This window comes from Bemisia tabaci, chromosome 4 (assembly GCF_918797505.1).
Source record: "Bemisia tabaci chromosome 4, PGI_BMITA_v3".
NCBI classification, from domain to species: Eukaryota; Metazoa; Arthropoda; class Insecta; order Hemiptera; family Aleyrodidae; genus Bemisia; species Bemisia tabaci.
This window is the reverse complement of record NC_092796.1, coordinates 14,893,895-14,912,760: the sequence shown is the minus strand read 5'-3', so window position 1 is coordinate 14,912,760 and position 18,866 is coordinate 14,893,895. Positions and strand designations below refer to the sequence as shown.

At 37.2% G+C, this 18,866-nt stretch overlaps 2 protein-coding genes across 8 annotated transcripts in view; both read right to left on the bottom strand.

The window, feature by feature from the left end:
* The window catches only part of LOC109034296 (uncharacterized), a 230,654-nt gene that overhangs the window by 94,635 nt on the left and 117,153 nt on the right, over nt 1-18,866 (bottom strand). The gene's annotated exons all lie outside the window — the stretch shown is intronic.
* Nucleotides 4,916-17,863, bottom strand: LOC109040126 (uncharacterized). Of its 4 annotated transcripts, none has more exons than XM_072299406.1 (7): nt 17,196-17,703; nt 12,076-12,349; nt 10,628-11,248; nt 9,523-9,746; nt 9,038-9,218; nt 8,278-8,392; nt 4,916-7,575 (listed from the first exon to the last, which is right to left on the bottom strand). In XM_072299406.1, the coding sequence occupies exons 1-7, from the start codon at nt 17,199-17,201 to the stop codon at nt 7,389-7,391; spliced, it is 1,608 nt and encodes a 535-aa protein (XP_072155507.1). In that variant the 5' UTR covers nt 17,202-17,703; the 3' UTR covers nt 4,916-7,388. The 4 variants fall into 4 exon arrangements, 3 of the variants coding, with proteins under 3 accessions (XP_072155507.1, XP_072155508.1, XP_018911483.2); XM_072299407.1 differs by lacking the exon at nt 17,196-17,703 and adding an exon at nt 13,211-13,347; XR_011899703.1 differs by lacking the exons at nt 8,278-8,392; nt 9,038-9,218; nt 9,523-9,746; nt 10,628-11,248; nt 12,076-12,349 and having other exon boundaries at nt 7,430-7,575; nt 17,196-17,863.

The window sequence follows — 18,866 nt, the reverse complement described above, 5'->3', positions numbered from 1 at the left end:
TACTAAAGAGCTGGGAGGTCAGGGCTCATACGCGCAGTTGTTACTTTTTCAATAAATTCGTGTTTAAACTTTCATAATTATATAGAGTCTTACAGCGGAAAGAAAGCTCCTACTCACTTTTCGATGCCTAAAAACTAGATTTTAGTGGTTAATTTAGCACGGAATATAGTTTAAGACTATAGGTAGTTTTAGTTGATATTACGCATTTAAATCTCATGCTTTCAAAAACTTTGACATTTTAGCCGATATGCCGTTAAAGGTTTTCCAAATCTCATTGTCGAGTTGTAAGAAAAATCCCACGCAGAACTAAGTCGAAATTCGTAAGATAACTTCGCCTACATAATCAAAATACATGTGCGTCAATTTCAAAAGTCCGTAGGCGGAAGTTAAAAGCGTCGGAAGGTCATGATCGGGCGAGTGATGAAAATGCGCTGGGGGGCGGATCTGGGATGCGTCTACAAATGAGATCGATTGGGGGATGTAAATATTGTCGCCTCCATAACACGGCTTACCCTCGCTGTTGCTGACACGAAGCGCTTTGTTTGAAGAAGATACATATTTCAAATAAGCGATTTGACTCGCGGATGCCGGATTTTAACACTGTTTAATCCTCATCTTACTTACCATCAAATTGGACCCTCAAATTCACATCAAACTCACTCGTATACTGCCGTGCTAAGGAAGAACGCCGTATGAAAATTCGAGAGTTGCGCCAAATTTTCTTCGATATAATGTTTATTTTCGAGGAATGTTATGAATATTTTCCCTAGAATTTTCCAGGAACTTTAGGTGAAATTACGAAAAAATTATCTGAAAAATTGGAAAGAAAATATTCATAAGTTTACCAGGAAATTCGTGTTTGATCAATGGAGATTTGGCAACGCCTAAAGGCTCATACGACGTTCTTCCTTAGCATGGCAGTATACCAATTGGACTTCTTTACACCAGTTTGTTTTGATGTCCTAGCCAATAATACTGCTCTGCTAAGGAAGAACGCCGTATGAGCCTTTAGACTTTGCCGAATTTCTTTTGATAAAATACGAACTTCCAGGGGAACCTGTAAATATTTTCCCTCCAATTTTTTAGAGAATTTTATTCGCAGCCAGCTCTTCATTATCTGAGAATTTCACGAGAGAATATTCATAACCCTCCTCCAAAATGAATCAGTGAGGACGAAAACACACCAACTCGAAAAAATGAAAATCATCAAGACTGACACAAAACTGAACGACGAAGAAGACGAAGAAGTTTGTCTAAGATAAAGATTTTTGGTGCCGAAAGACCACTTAAGGACACTTTAAAGGTCCAAGTTGGAACAGATGCGCTAACTCCAATGACCTTTATAAAAAATTACTGTCCTCCATTAAAATTGAGCATTTTCGAGCTATCGAGTTGGTGTGTTTTCGTTCTCACTGATTCAAATAAACCTTTGATTGGAGGAAATTTGGCAACTTTCGAATGTTCATACGGCTTTATTCCATAGCACGGCAGAATAGAGCAGTCGGGCGTCATTGAACTTTTCTAATATATTTCCGCTGCGATCTGGCACCTCTGCCTCACATTTTCCCATGAGCAGATCTTGCAATTATTATTCCATTTCTCCGAGCGTAAGGGATACCGCCGGATAGAGAGAGTCGCCGGGCTGATGTCGGCGTTTATCCCTCCATCCCTTAATATCCACCGGGTGCTTAGTGAGAAAGAGAGAGAGGTGAGACGTTTAGATCCGGCTCATTTTCCCGCCGTGTTTATTTTATCACTTTCAGCAAACAGAGCAAAACCAGGCGCAATAAGCGGTATTTTCGACGGGCGAAATGAAAAGCTTTCCGAGAGCGGCAAGTCCGAGCTTTCGACTTATTCTTAGAAAAATATTGAGACTGTCCCTGTCGGGATGTTTCCATTCCAAAATCACTGCTCCAGACTCGAGACCGGATCATGTTATTCCTATAGATAGATAACACGAATCCATTTGAAAAATAACAGAAAAGTGCTATTCTGCCGTGCTAAGGAAAAACGCCGTATGAACATTCTAGAGTTGCCAAATTTCCTTCGATAAAATGTTTATTTTTTAGGAAAATTTTGAATATTTTTCCGATAAATTTTCAAGATCATTTGGTGATATTGCGTACAAAATTATATGAAAGATTGGAAGAAAAATATTTATATACTTACCGAGAAATTTATGTTTTATCAAAGGAAATTTGGCATCGCCAGAAGGTTCATACGACGTTTTTCCTTAGCACGGCAGTATTGGTAAGAACGCCGTATGAGTGTTCTTGTGTTGCCGAATCGTATTCTTCGATAAAATTCTTGTTTTTGAAAAAAGTTGTGACATTTTTTCTAAGAGACTTTCGGATATAGTATATTTGTACAGCCTTTTTACCGTATTTTCTATGTATAGTATAGTTGAGAGATTAAGCCAGAATCACCGTAATGGCCATGTGGTCGCATTTTCTCTAGAGTTGTTTTTTTTTTCCAGGCAGAGGGCTAGTCAAACAACGTAACGCATTGAAACTTTTTGTGAATTTCACCTGGATCGTAGAAAACAAACTCACAAAGGGCTAATTTTTGCCGGAAGGAACCGTGTGATAGTGAATTAAATTGAAAGTAACTTTGCGCATGGGATTTGCGTGCATTAATTGTAAGTGTTCTTTTTGATTTAATGCATTCTCACAAAGCTCCTTTCAGCAAAAATACGTCCGATTGCGAGTTAGAATGCTGCTCAGTTTTCAGTCAAAGAGAAATAGAACATAAGCGACAATTGGCCCGCGTTTAGCAGAAAGGAACAATATGTCAAATTAAACCGGGGCAATTTATTTTTTACAGGAGAACGTTTGTGCAGATTCGTTTGACAAATTTAATGAATTTGCTTCGCACGGAGCAGAAAATTCACTGAAAGTAGCACAAAAATCCGCACAGCCGTATTCATGTAAAATATTATTAAAAAGCCCAATCAAATTCGAAGCTAGCTGATGCGGCTTGCTTCCTTTCTTCTTAACGGGGTCCAATCAGGCAACGTCTGATTCAGCAAATCTAATTCTGATTAAATCTAATCGCTGAAAAATTCAAAGTAAAAACCTTTTAAAGTTTTTCACAAAATGCGTATTTTATCAGAGGAAATTATGAATCTTTATAGGTTCAACACGAAAGAATAAGAGAAAAGCTTGCCTCGCGCGCCGCGCGCCGCCGCGGCTAAACTAATTTTGTTCGATAAAAGGCTCCGAGAGGCTCTTATTCCCATTTGCATTTCTTTACCTTTTCCACGAAAGTATATACCACGCGCTTTAGTTGCAAATGATATTCGGGCTATGGGTCCGAATATTCGTTTATGCATATCGGCTGACCAAAAGCGAGTTTACTACAGTGGCGTGGCGTGAATGCTCGATTTATATCGATATTTCCTCATTTTTAGCTATGGTAAAGAATCGATTATTAAGGCGTCAGCTGCAAATACCCTGTTTATCGATCCTTTTCCATAGAGTTAAATGGCAGATCAATCGATATATCGCAAAGCACGGTTCAGAAAAGGATGCACGCCAGCCGCCGCACAGTGGATCGAGTCAATAGGAGGGGTCGGACAAAATTCGGCGACTTTAAACGCCTATAACTCCGTTCATACAAACTTTGAGTTTCTAAAAGTGATTTCATGGGTTTCCTCGTGAAATTTCCCTTTTGGAGAGAACCATTGAACTTAAAATGTGACGAAATAAACATCAAAATTTGAAGGTTTAGTCAAAAATTTCATGTTCGACCTCTCCGATGGACTCGATCCACTGTGCGCTGACCAGCCGCCCGAGGATAACTTGATTTTACCGACCGGAAACCACTTGAGGCCTGTAGCAAAGGTAAGCAGTTCCGAAAGTTCAAGTTACAAGATTTTTCATTTTTTTTTGGGGGGGGGGGGGTTATTTTTCAGTTTAAGCACGACAGACCAAGTTCAGTGAGAAAGAACGAGCTTAATAAAATATGTGAGACTGAGTCACTAACTCACAACGGTAATTTAGTTCATCCTGCTAAATAGCGATCTACTTTTACCCCATTTTAATGCCATTTGACCGATCCCTAGTAGCATTGACTCTTAAAAAAAATCTTAAAAAAACCGGAAATTTGAAGAAAATAAAACTCTTAAAAAAAATGTTGAAATACTCTTATCAGGAAACCCTTTTTTCCTGCTTTCTGAAGTAAAATAAATGTTAAATTTTAAGTAAAATCATTTAACTATTTCAAATAAATTTTAACTTTAAAAAAATGGGAAAAAGTTCTTAAAAATATATTCAATTTTAATACTTTTTGCAAGTCTTCATCCCTTCAAATTTACTAGTTTTTTAATCCATTTTGTAATTAAAAAACGCTAAAAAAAGGGTTTCCTGATAAGAATATTTTAACAGTTCTTTTAAGTGTTAAATTTCCCTCAAATTTACTGGTTTTTGAATTGTTTTTTTTTTTTTCTTTCCTAATCTTTTTTGTTAAATATGTGGAGAAAAAAAAGGAATAAAAGCTAAGAAGAAAAAACCCGAAAGAGGATTCCCTAAAACATTATTTTGATTAGTTCTTATCTGCAGCCTGGTTGTTAAAATTTTGTACCTGTCTATTGGACTTGAAAAGTATAGGGTGTAATGAAAATATGTTATTAGTGTGTCTCAGCAGTCACTATTGCGCATCTCGCTTTCTCCGGCTGGATAATCGACAAACTAAAGGCACCCCCTCAGTGAAAAGCGAGATGTGCAACAGTGACCGCCAGAACCCACCAATCACATACATCTATTACAGCCTAAATTGTCACGTCCAAAAGGCAAATATAAAAGGAAAAGAAACAGTCACGCATTACATTTAAAAACTAGAGGAGAAAGGCTTCATAGGATCCATCTCAACAATTAAGTAGGAAGATAAAATTTGAAGCCAGAATTGAACATTGTGAAAATTATGCCATAATTTATTCCTAATAAACAAACTTGTGAAGAAGGAACATTTTAACAAAAAGCCAATGGTGAAAATAACAATTTGGAATAAAATTTTGGAAAAGAAACAATTTCAAAACCTACGTATAAATAATGAACAATGTACTAGATACCTACTTTAATACAGTATTATAGGTATTAGCCTTAACGGTAACATTTAATACTTCACAATTACAACATTCAAATTTACTAAGACTATATTCAGTCACTGTAAGGGGTAACTTATGGCATCATATATCACAAAAATTACTGAACAAGGAAGCTGTAGCTCTTTAAGTGCATTTAAAAGATAACAAAAGCCTCATTTTCACCCACCACTGGAAAAAGAGGTAGCCTAGATCAAGAGTAAAACCTCATGAAAAATATAATTGAAGGAAATATACTGCAGATTTAAGCATGTATTTACTAAAATAAATAAAGAATTTTTCAGACGAAGAGTCTTTCGACTTGATTTCTAGAAAGGATCAGCTTGAATCAAGAGCCATTTATAATTTTCAGGAGGCTATACTCTAGGTCCAAGCGACTTCTTTTTCAGGGATGGAATATGATCCTCTATTTTGGTTCAAAGACGTAAGTGTTCCCTGTCTGGCATTGAATAATCTCATGACATGGCACTTGAGTGTCCTGATCTCCAACTTCCTAGAATGAAACAATGCTTCAGAAAATTAATAGGAGGTGTCTATAGAAAATTAGACTATCAGTCTCATCAAATGATAATTCTTAATAATACTGAGAAAAAACCTGAGTTAAGTTAAGAGATAAAAAAAGGGCAAATAAAACATGTCTCGAAAGTACAGTCTGGAGTCCTGATCTCCAACTTCCTTGAATGAAACATTGCTTAAGAAAATTAATAGGAGGTATCTATAGAAAATTAGACTATCAGTCTCATCAAATGATAATTCTTAATAATACTGAGAAAAAAACCTGAGTTAAGTTAAGAGATAAAAAAAGGGCAAATAAAACATGTCTCGAAAGTACAGTCTGGAGTCCTGATCTCCAACTTCCTTGAATGAAACATTGCTTAAGAAAATTAATAGGAGGTATCTATAGAAAATTAGACTATCAGTCTCATCAGATGATAATTCTTAATAATACTGAGAAAAAACCTGAGTTAAGTTAAGAGATAAAAAAAGGGCAAATAAAACATGTCTCGAAAGTACAGTCTGGAAATATCAAAACACAAAAAAACATAAGTATAATCAGGGCACAAAAACTTCATTAAATGAAACCAGATTTTAAGCGATTTCACAGATTTGTTTTGGCGAAATTAGATTGCTAAGATTAGCAACACATTGATTGCTTTTTGCAATATGCTGATGAATTGCACTCTGGGTGGCATGGATTCTCTTCGACGTAAGAGACCCTTGAAATTTGAGTGGAAAGTGTTGCGTAAATATTACATAATTTTCAAGTAAATGGGCCTGTTGCAAACTTTTGCAGGGCAAAAATAAGAGTCATTCCTTACAGATAGACACTAGGTGAGTGCATTATCTTACAATGTATCAAAAAAAAAACATGATACCAATACCGCAAGAAATGTTTTGCATACTCTGGTGCATGATAAAATCACCAAAAAGTTTACATGGGCTGGACAGTCCAAACAAGGACAAGAACATAAATATCCTTTTGTGGCGATGAAGCTAAAAAGTGTTGTTTTGGGTAAGGATTACTTCAAGTGCTTCCTCTTTAGTTCTAAGTAAGTATTTTTTCCTTAAGCCATGAGTGATAATGGAGTTGTTGCCAAATCTTCTGACAGACAGTTGGCCAGATTTAAAGGTGGGCTAAATAAACTTACCCTCACAATTTAGGGGGGGGGGGTCTTACGTTTTGAAACACTATCTCCTTTGTTATTAGTCTTGAACGTGCAATGAGGGAGGAAGTTATTGCGATTTGGAAAGGTTGAAAAGAAAGACACTCACTAAAATGGAAATCTCGGTTGTCGATACGCCACTCGCCGTGGGGTGACAAACAGCCTAGTCTTGTCCTGTTAATGACACATCGAATTTGAGCATATGAACTAAGTCTAAAATCCAATCTTTTATTTGCCAAATTTTTTTGAAGTTTCACTCTGTCTCTCCTTCAATTACAGGATTATGAATATAGCATAAAGTAACTGCCGACGCTGATGGACCGATAATGTATGCTCATTATCATAACTGTCAAATTTAAATAGATAGGCCACTTATCATTTTGGCAACTGGCAAAAGTTTACAACAGGCCCATTGAGTAATTGAGTAATTTTCGAGTAATAATTGTTGAAAATTGGCAAGATTAAATATTGCCTTCCTTCATTTATCGTGAATGGGAATAGCGTTAAATGTGAACACATAGTAAATAGTCAAAATATTTTAAATTATAAGAAGCATTAATGAATGCTAGTGGATACGTAAAGAAAAGGCAAGCAAAAAATTAGAAATTCAATCAGCATCATTGTTAACAATTAACATCAGTAATGTCATCGTCTCTGTCCTCATTAGAGCGATCTTCGCCTTCGGCATCTTCGTCTTGTTCATCTGAGTCCATGATTTCAATTCTTTCATTATCATCCGATGTAGGTGGTGGCAATTCTTCATCAGATTCTGATTCTGATTCTGATTGTAGAAGTAATTTCATCTGAACCCTGCAGACAAAAAGAATAGAATACTGAGCATGTGAAATTGCTTCCTACAATAATGAGCAGAGAGAAACACATCTTCTCTAGGACATTAGAAAAGAAAAAGTACTGAAATGTAATGAAGTAATCAAAGAAATCTGCTACACTTAGATATTGTTTTATCATAGGAGAAAAAAGAGGAGGTGGTTGCATTGATCAAGCATTTGAAAGCATTGAAGCATTTTGAGGATTTGTTTGACCCATGACACAGGCCGGTACAAGATGGTGTCAATATTCCGGCCAATCCGAAATTCAACGTTATTCAACGCTTTTCCTTAATTTTATTGTAGTGTTTGATGAAGGTTAAGGAGAAACAGTCTTCAGGAGTCTCTGTCTTCCTTTTACTTTTGCTTTCCTTCTAACTTTTACTGTAACTGTTTTGTTAATTTTTTTTTCTTTTTAATAAAAACCACCATCAAGTGATACACTCTTGGAAGAAGGATAAAAAAGGACTCATTATGGAAGTTGCAGATTGCTATTTTGATACGTGCTAAAATGATGGTCATTTAAAGAAACACATTAAAAATCTTGGAAATAATGAAAATGGAGAATGGCAACTTTCACCAAAACTTTGATAGATATTCATACTCCACTCGCAGACGCCCCCTTTCGTATTTATTGCATTATTGTAATTGGTCTTTTCGAAAAAATCATTTAGATTGAACTTACGGCTTAGGAGCTGCAGAGGCCTTGTGTGCTTGGGTTCTCTGAGAGAACCATTGGTTAATCGAAACCGAGATGTCACTGTCTTTAATTACTTTCTTTTGTAACAGCATGGTTGCATCTGAAAGAAAGAAGGGGGCTTTTTTTATTTCACACAAACTTTATGAGACATAAAAATAGTCAAAACTGTGAATAAAACAGAGGAGACTTGACTATGTTGATCAACTGGCCAAAATGATACGTGGCCTATCTATTTAAATTTGACAGTTATGATAATGAGCATACATTATCGGTCCATCAGCGTCGGCAGTTACTTTATGCTATATTCATAATCCTGTAATTGAAGGAGAGACAGAGTGAAACTTCAAAAAAATTTGGCAAATAAAAGATTGGATTTTAGACTTAGTTCATATGCTCAAATTCGATGTGTCATTAACAGGACAAGACTAGGCTGTTTGTCACCCCACGGCGAGTGGCGTATCGACAACCGAGATTTCCATTTTAGTGAGTGTCTTTCTTTTCAACCTTTCAAAATCGCAATAACTTCCTCCCTCATTGCACGTTCAAGACTAATAACAAAGGAGATAGTGTTTCAAAACGTAAGACCCCCCCCCCCCCTAAATTGTGAGGGTAAGTTTATTTAGCCCACCTTTAAATCTGGCCAACTGTCTGTCAGAAGATTTGGCAACAACTCCATTATCACTCATGGCTTAAGGAAAAAATACTTACTTAGAACTAAAGAGGAAGCACTTGAAGTAATCCTTACCCAAAACAACACTTTTTAGCTTCATCGCCCCAAAAGGATATTTATGTTCTTGTCCTTGTTTGGACTGTCCAGCCCATGTAAACTTTTTGGTGATTTTATCATGCACCAGAGTATGCAAAACATTTCTTGCGGTATTGGTATCATGTTTTTTTTTTGATACATTGTAAGATAATGCACTCACCTAGTAAAAAGAAAATTGAGAAGACAATGAAATTTCTGTGAAAAATGTTGCACAATGAAATGTACAGTATATGATTTTACTGAAATGTTTTGCCAGCTGAGACCTTACGCAACATAAAAAAATTAACATTTAAATGATGATAACAAAAGTAATCTCTAACTGATTATTTTCATGAGCTAAAATCACTCAAGTACCCTCCTTTTTAGATAAAACTGTGATACATTTAAGAATTTAGTGGGATTCGTATTAGCTGTGAGAAAAACTAGTTGGAACAAAACCAAAGAAAATAATTATGTAGACTTACAAGATTTACATAAAAATTGGGGTTTTCAAGTTTCTCCTCCATGCGTTTTACTGCTGTAATTGACCTCATTGGCAGAGGCTCCATTACAGAGAAATCAACGTCATGCAGCATAAGTTGATTGGGAAGTTTTTCCTTTGTTGCAGCAGATGAAGAAGAACTGTTCTGTTCGCTCCTCATATTCTTTAAAATAGTTTTTATTTCAGCCCTGTGCTCATACTGGGTACCTAAATCAGAAAAATGGGATGCATTTTGATCAAATTTATCAGAAGGGAACCAAACAACGTACAATGTTACTGAGATAGGACAACTTCACCTTTATCCACAAAAATTGAAAGGATGTAGTTAGGGAAGTGAACTCCTCCAAATCATTATCTTTCAAAATTACCAATTTTTTGGAGTATCTAAAAATAAAAACTGAAAAAGGTTTTTTTCTTAATAAGTATAGGAAATTGCTCAATTTTAGCAGCATTGCATGCGGCTGGGTTCCTTTCTTGAAAATTCAACTTACTTAATGAAACAAATATTTTCGTATACCAATGAGGAGGCGAAAACCTTAGCATGATCGAGGAACCTATCAAAATTAGGAGTTATGATTATTAACGTACTGAGCATTGAAAATATCATTGACAGCAATGCTTTTTGAAGAACTCCAATTACTTATATGTATTCATTCAATTGTGAGTTCAAATTTGTTTCGTTACCTGTTAAAAAAAATAAATAAATAAAAATTGTATTTTGCGTTAATCACAATTGCATCACCTATTCCACATTCAGCTGAAGGAAACTATACAGTTCTCGATTTTTAAATTTACAGTATAGTAATTTAAAAGGTGAAGAAAGAAAAAACGATCGGGCATTAACTGTCAAGCTGTAGAACCACAAAACGGGCAAAATTATGTGCAACTTTAATAACTTTAAGAGAATTGCAAACATGGTAATCACTGTCTTCTATCCTTCATAAACCCTCAAGTTTTACATGACTAAGAGATGGCATGGGGAAGTGAGGGGACTGATTAATTCCTACCGAATATAAATTAGAAAGTGTTCATCTCAATGCTATGCAGTATGTTGAGAAGTTCAACTTGGGTAGAATAGGTAAACTTACATGAAATTTGACAAAGACCAGCCGCCAGAGATTCGTTTGTTATCTCACCCTGGGATGAACATTTATGGTACTTCTTATGATGAGGACAGTTCAAGTTCTGCCCTCGGTCTTCCTTTGCTCGTTTCAATGACTTTGAATTCGACACTGCAGACTCATTTTTTGATGATTTATGAATACTAGTTCCAGGCGAGTCTTTGGTTGCAGCGACTTTAGCTGAAGATGTAGGATGTTCAGTAGCAGATGTATCTTTTACTTCGGACAGGTTGGATGGAGATGTAAGCGATTTCTTCACAGATGAGCCTTTTGCTTCAGTCTGGCTTGGTGAGGGTGTTAAAAACTTTTTTCCAGACAAGCTCTTTCCTTTGAGCGGTTTAGAAGGAGGGATAGGAAGCGTATTTACAAATGCTGTAAACTTAGCCACCTCTTCTTGTTGTTTTTGGTGCACTTTCGATTTTGGTGTCTCAGATTTAGACGATAATTGAGCTTGTTTTATGGCGTTTGCTACCACCTCTGATCTGATGCGGGGCCGTTTATTCTGACTCCTCTCATCCTCGCTTTGTTTTGCTAACTTCTTTCCTTTAGAAACTCTGACTAAATCTGCCAAGGCACTTGAATAATCATCTGGAAATATAGAAACACAATCAAATAAGCGCTTGCGTTAAAAAGGTTTTTCCAATACCTATCCTGGTAGCAAAAGTACCTGTTTCGGACATATCCTAAACATTTCTTTGGATGCTGAAACACGATTATAGGTAGTGTCTAGAAAGGAGTCTTCAATGGGTTAGGTTACACCTTAGGCTGATCTTCAGTGCTTAATTTTGATATTCTAAAAACTCATTCTAAGAAAGTCTTACGGGCCAGAAAAATAAACATAACTTTGCTATCAGCGTAAATCTTAATAATGATAAAAAAAATAAATAAAAAATATATCTAACCATCCATGTTTTTCCAAACCAAAAAGCTACTTTCTCACTCCTTTCCTGAAGATAAGAATGACTTGTTGCCTACAGCAGCATTAAAATTATGTACTTTTCGAATGTTTTGTGCTTAATCAGTTATAGATCAAATTCGGTAGGCAATAAGGAAACAAGCAAATTAGGGGGCTGCAGAAAACATGGAATTGAGGAATCCTGACTTTGCGTATGATCAGGAAAGTCAAGAGGTTTCTTGGTTCTTGGTTTCAAGAGGTTAAGCAAATTACCGGAATCTGTCAACGATTCTTCGAAACATTTGAGAAAAGTTTAAAATTGTATGTAGCAGAGCACCGTACAAAATTTTGAAATCAAGCCAGCATGCACATTCCAGCATTTTGCACAGATCCTTAAAAATTATGAAAACTAAGGAGGATTTTTTTCTTAAGAAGCCCTGACAAGTTGAAGAATAGGTATGTCAAAACATGAGAGCTTCTTTCAAGGGTCCAATTAGAAATATTAAAGGTACTAACTCACCATAGTCACTTTCAATTATTTCTACTTGAATAATGGTGAAATCTCCAGTTTCAGCTAGATCAGTACAGGTTTTAACCATAGCCTCCAACTCCTTCCCCGTCGCATTGGGAAATTTAGCATCAAATAAAACAATTTTCTTTCCTTCTACTTCAATTTCTTTGGTTGTTTCCATGATCCATTTACTGCAGATAATGTCCAGCTCCTCTTCTGGACCGTGATGGAATTTTACTAAGGTCCAAAGACAATTCTTCACCGAGGAACGGCTGGTTGAGCCCTGTAATTGAAATTAAGAGAATTTATAAAAATTTTCAATTGAATTAAAATGTAAGTTTTCTCCAGGGGGAAAAAAGTGCAATAAATCCTAAACGGAGTTGTCTTAATTTTGGTCAAGGTTTTCTCTTTTCTTATGCTGTTTGTTCTGGTTGCTTGTTTGTGTGAGGGCTGGTTCAATTCAAAATTAATACTGCCTGTTGTGTGCCTCTTTCTTAATTTCTTAAGTGAATATAAATTTTTTAAAATTGCAACACTCCTGAACTCTGATTATCCAAGTCTTACGCAGTTATGGACGTAATTTAAACAGAAATTCAAATTCTTTTTTCATTCTTTGGATGTTTCAATGATGTACACTAGATTTAGAATGAATTTCTTTGGTGGATCTATCAGAAAACTCAATCCGTTGGAATGTTCTCATCAAACATCAACCGGTCCTCAGTAATAGTGCTTAAATATTGAAATTTCCATTCATACAAATGCAGCAAAGAGTAGAGTTGATGACTGATGAGTGCATTACAATGGTTTGAATGTTCCAAGTGGTCCAATGAGGAATTAGTGATAAGGATGATAAATTTTCAAAGGAGGTAACATAATTATAACTATCTGCAAGTCATTATTTTCAAACACTCCAAGTTGAATGGCCTCCACACACAGAAAAAATGCAATTATTTCTTCACTTAAGAAGTTGACCGATGCAGTAAGGATACCTGCTTCCTTACCAAATCGGTACTTATTCTGCCTGTTGTGAATTAGCTAAGGACAGGACAAGGCAAAGCGTTGAAAATAAAGTAGGAGCAAGAGCAGGAAACAGTGGGAAAAATCAATTTGTACTGAAGCTTGCCATGAGGACTTTCATACTTACAAAAGAGGAGAAAAGCTGAGGACAAGAGATATTCAAAAATTTGACGGTGTAAGATCAGAATGCAATAATGGGAGGACAACATATTCTTCTTCGTTAAGAGGTACACGTACGTATTTCACAACGATTTCAGACAAAGGCCAAGTGCGTACGGTTTTAGACGGATTGGAAACACTTGATATTCCGTATAATTGGCTATCAGGCATAGGCTCCATGAAAAAGTTACTTTTCTGCTCAAATCTTTTTCCCACAACATATTTAACGCCATTTTTTCTATCATGAATAAAGTTCATTGCAATAATGACGTCTCCGGTTTTGGTCCCACAAACGCAGTCCCCTAACTTGTCCACTGAGAGTTTGAAGGCCGGGAATTGAGCCGTTTTATATTGTACACCTTTGCATAACAAAGGAACTGGCCCATCACTGTGCTTATCCAAAAGTTCACCATTCAAGCTCTTGTTTTTGGCGTAGTATTTGGCCTGCCAATATTCTGAGGAAAACAATTCTGCCAGTCTTCTGCCAAGTTGTTGTAGTGCTTTGGCACGCCCTCTGGTGTATTTTGAAAAAAATTGATTGAAGTTCTCAAATGGCCATGCTGATATACAATCTATAGTGAAGTCTTCAATACTTCCTATAAAGTACTCTACATCCTCCCACAAGTGATTTAGAGTGTGGCAGTTATGAGAGACAAACTTCACTCCATAAAGCAATTTGATGTTTTCGACGAAATGAAACAATAATGATTTAGCGTAGTTCCTGTTTTCAACGTTTGCACAAAGGACCGCACTGTGGTATATGCGCATTGCTATTGCTAGCTCAAGAAAATGCAAATATTGATTACGTCCCAAAATTCGTCTCAAAATCACAGGACCCAAGTACAACAGAAATAAACGTACTTCTGTGGCTTTCCAGATACTGATGTTCTTTAGGTCCCTCGGCCTCCTTGAAAACTCAGATGGTATAAAATAGAAGCAGCGCTCTAACCTTACTTGCAATTCTCTACGCAGAGCTGGTGACAATCTGTGGGGTCGCTTTCCTTTAACCCACAATGTTATCAGCCCTTTGACAACACCGATGTATACTAGATGCATTGGATCTAATATAAAACTTCGGGTAAAATTTAGCCCAGGGAGCTGCAGCAGTGGGGTTTCTCCCACCTGAAATTTTCTGTAAAGTTTGGCTCTGAATTTAGTATCTTCTCTTGGCCGACTGTTTAATTTTGGGAAAACTCTTCTATGAGCAACAGTTCTTCCTCTTGAAGTGCAGCGAAAGCATGAAAAATATCCTGTATGCGAAACTGTTGATAAAATATAAGAGCGAGCGGGGGTATCACAACAAAATCCAAATATGTCAATTTTCACTGGGACACCATTGATGGAAAAATTATTATTTGCGATAATATCTAGAAGTTCATCAATGAACGGCTGTAAAAAAGCCTTCACGTCTTCAGGCTTCGTTTTACCATAGTAGAGGCCAATAACGAACACTTTATTGGCTAACGAAGGAATGCAGGGAACCATCATTAGAATTGTCCATAATGAGTGCGTAGTATTTTTATACAACTGAACTCCGTCAATGTTGAACAGTAGGGACAAACATGTGACTACAGTAGTCAGAAGAGAAAATGCGAAATTTAACTGTTTGCGCAGTCCAACATGGATGTATTCACCTGGGTCAACTTTAATTAGCTTGAGTGGTTCCTTAGGGGTGTGCAAGATCGAACGAGCATCTTTTTTCAACTGAGTAAAGCACTCCGGATGAGTATCTTTCAGACCTTTGCAGAGATCTGAAAGAGCAACATGAGTGATTCCGTGCTTAAGAGCCCAGCTACGAAGAAATTCATGCAGTTCAGAAAGCTCATCATTCACTGCAGGACCATCCGCTTTGAGAGATTCACAGTATGAGAAGAATTCTTCATCATCCATTTCACTCTCGGTATCATCATCTGTATTGTCTGAATCAGAGTGCAATGGGCCATTATCAGAGCATTCAAAGACATTAGCATCAAATTCATCTCCCGAATCATCACTTTCAGATTCATAACTGTTCACCGAGTAGTTGTTAGAATTTTCTTCCACACTAGCTACTCCTTCAACATTCGGATCAGAATGATGATTCGCTGGTGCTTCAGGAAAGGTAGAATTAAAGAGAGTATCATTTATGTCAAGATTTTCAAGGATGGGTTCTTCTTTGGATGCAGAATAAGAATCAAAGGAAATATTTGAGTTTAAGTTTTGAACGCAGGTGCTTCCTGAGAAGGAGAGAGCAATAGAAGTTTCAGATTCATTGAAGCTCTTATTAGACATATCTGGAATCTCTGACACAGAGGTGCTTTCATCATCTGAGAGAATCTCAGTTGCTTTTACTTTGCCTTTACTGAGCCTTTGCTGCCTTTTCCAAAGACCCGCCCTTGTGTACGTGTGAAGAGGTTTTTTTAGAGACGTTTCATCGATAGAAGCCTGCCCAACAGAGTCGTTGAAACTGCTTGCGTCGGAAAAACTTAGATTCGAGGTGATAAGAGAGTTTTCCTCATTTCCAGAGACGCTCGGCACAATTTTACGAACTTTAGCTGGCGAACACTCTGATTCTTCAACAGAGGATTCGTTTTCGAAAACCAATGAGGGGATATTACCATGTCTGCTGCTATCTTTTTTTGGAGTGCTGCAGCTGGGAAAAACAATTTCCAATGAAGGCCCGTGTTCATCCCTCCTTTCGCTACTGCATGAAGACGAGGAAGAGTCATCATCTGGCTCCATACTTTATAAATGATTACAGATGTGAAAGAATGCTTGGTTAAGAATGGTTCAGTTTTCACCGCACGATTTCTGGAAAAAATCACGAGGCGGATACTAAGAAATATTTAAAACGTCCCAAGACAAACCCTCCAAGGGTTAATTGGAACCTTACATGTTAATAGAAGATGAGGTCCCATTCTAATACGAATTTCAGCAGAAAAGTAACTTCTTTGGACAGCCTACAGCCCATAGCCAATGTTTGGGAAATAATCCGCCATGAAACTCGAATATGAAGGGCTTTTATTTTATTGCGGATCAGGGTGGATCGCACTGGATCGGAATCCTGAGCGATCCGGACCGATCCACAGTGTTCCGAATGATAAAAAAATCCAAACTTGGAATTTGGTTTGATTTGGTATTGTTATGTTTTGATGGGGACGGCAAGTTCCTCGCAAAAGGTTAGGATCACATTGGTTCGCGAGCTCGCCCCACCTCGGAAGAGCGATCCAGCGTTGCACCCTGATCCACTTGGAACGCGGCTGAGGAACAGAATAAAAAAATACCGATGTTCACCGTGATCCACAGCGATCCGCATAAAAAAAAGCCCTTAAAAGTAGGTAATGGCAGCATTGCAGGCACGATGTCACAACCTGCAGAAAGGGCATGTTCTGACTTCCTTCAATTACTGAAATCATTCTGTCAATTTGCAAAATTGTGCTGAGGTGTGTCTTAGCTCATTAGTATAGCAAGAAGCACAATTTTAGGTGTGCCTATAACCTGAAAGTACTTACAGCCATGAGCTCTTTTACATAAGCAACTGTCAATTGTACAGACCGACAGTTCGATCAATGACATACTCAGGCTATAAGGGCAGTCGGTGGTGGCCCGCTGCCCATTGTACAGTCACTGCGCATGCATGTGCACACTGACAACTGAACGGTCGGGAACTACATCCTAAGCTGGAAAAGACTCAAATACAACAGTGTAATTCAACATAGACACCACAGCTTTGACGAGCTCCTGACCTCAAATCTGCACTCTCACTTTCATGATAATGGAATTATAATTGTACCTTATTCACCTCTGAACCTAATTCTTAAATTAAAATGGCACGTGCTGATAATGGCAAGGAACAGTTATCGTTTAGACTTAAGTAGTAGAATCCTGACGTCTCGAGGGTCCATTGGCCTCGTGATCCCAACGTGAGTACTACAAACTACAAATTTTTTGTGATGACAAGAAAAAATACTTACAACCATGGTGGAAGATTGAATTGAAATTGGTTAATCCGCCGATCTCTAACCTCACAAAATAGCGTGATTAGCGGGAAATGATGATAGGACAAATCAAACACACACTACACAGCACAGGTGCACAGGGCCTAAAAAAGTAAAAACCGCGATAATAAACGGAAATTTTTAAAAACTTCAATTACGCAGATTTCTTCCAATTACGCAGCCATTACACTTTACGATTACGGTCACAACACAACACGCGAACACGCAGCGCGTGCCGATGCCGAACGTTCGAGAAGCCTGGAAGCCTGTATATTCTGTAGCCTGGAGCATAGAATATTCGAGGCAGATCCTCTTTTGCCCCGCGAAATTTGAAACGGCAAAGAGACGTAGGGTGAGATCGGCGGACTTCGCTTTTACCCCGTGGAAACGGTAGGCAGAGCGGGGGTTGCGGAGATTTCAGGAATCGGAGCAAAGCTGCCCTTATTCTGGTAGCTATTACTCTATGATCCAACCGTGATGGGCGGATGGGCGGAGGAACTCAGCGTCGTGATCTCGGCTTCATTCTGGAACTCATGGACGCGCCTTGTTTTTCTGCCGAAACGCAACCCGGATTACACAGAGAAATGGAGAGTTTGCACGCATAATTTTTTTGGTGTATTTTCCGAAGAAAATACACTATTGCATTCTCCCATGATGTCAGACCCAGACCCGAGACCTTGTGGAGAGCACCGATGACGGGTCTTAGATCATAGAGAAAAAAAAGGAGGTGTTTGCATTTCGGGCATCTTGGAATTTTTTGATGACTTGATGACGTAGGTGGGTACAGTGTGAAGGGGACGTCCCTGTACCCAGCTGTACCCACCTACGTCATCAAGTCATCAAAATACTCCAAGATGCCCGAAATGCAAACACCTCCTTTTTTTTCTCTATGGTCTTAGATTACGAAAATATATTCTACGAGGTTTTCTACTTTTCATTGTATTCGTGTATGAAAGTAGAAGTTGAATCATGAGTTCCTAGGGGTTTTTAAGATGACGAAAACACCGTAACCAATTCAAAAGGTAAGGAAATGAAGCGCGGCGTGACATCACAGCCCAGGCTTCCCCATTTGAGCAAATTCACACAGTTCATATCTCCCATACTTATAAACATCGTACAATTTTGAAATTTAAAGAAAAAATTACGGTTTTTCCCAAAAAGTTTTTTAAACTTTTTAACAAGATAAAAAAATTCATAATATTTACGTGGAATAATAGGTTTTCAAACTCTTGACAACATTTAAGAGTTTTTTCATGCAATTTTTCAACCAGTTTTGCAAAGTTCTTTCAAAGATAAAAATTTTCATAAAATTCACTTAAAACAATAGGAGTTCCAACTCTTGCAGACATTCAAAGTTTTTTCATGTATTTTTTTACAAGTTTTTTGAAGTTATTTCTAAAATAAAAATTTTCATAAAATTGACGTAAAATAATAGGTTTTCAAACTGTTAAAAACATTTAAGAGCTTTTTCATGCATTTTTAAATGTTTTTTTTTTACTTTTTTTTAATTAAAAAATTACATTAAAATTACTTAAAATAATAAATTTTCAAACTGTTCAAGCCTTTTAAGAAATTTCTTACGTATTATTTTAAGAGTTTCTTAATTGTTTCTTTAACACTTTAATCAACCGTAAATTAGAAGTAAAA

What these genes read in the sequence shown, in the direction of transcription:
- LOC109040126 (XM_019055938.2), bottom strand. Translation starts at nt 15,963, where the DNA reads ATGGAGCCAGATGATGACTCTTCCTCGTCTTCATGCAGTAGCGAAAGG.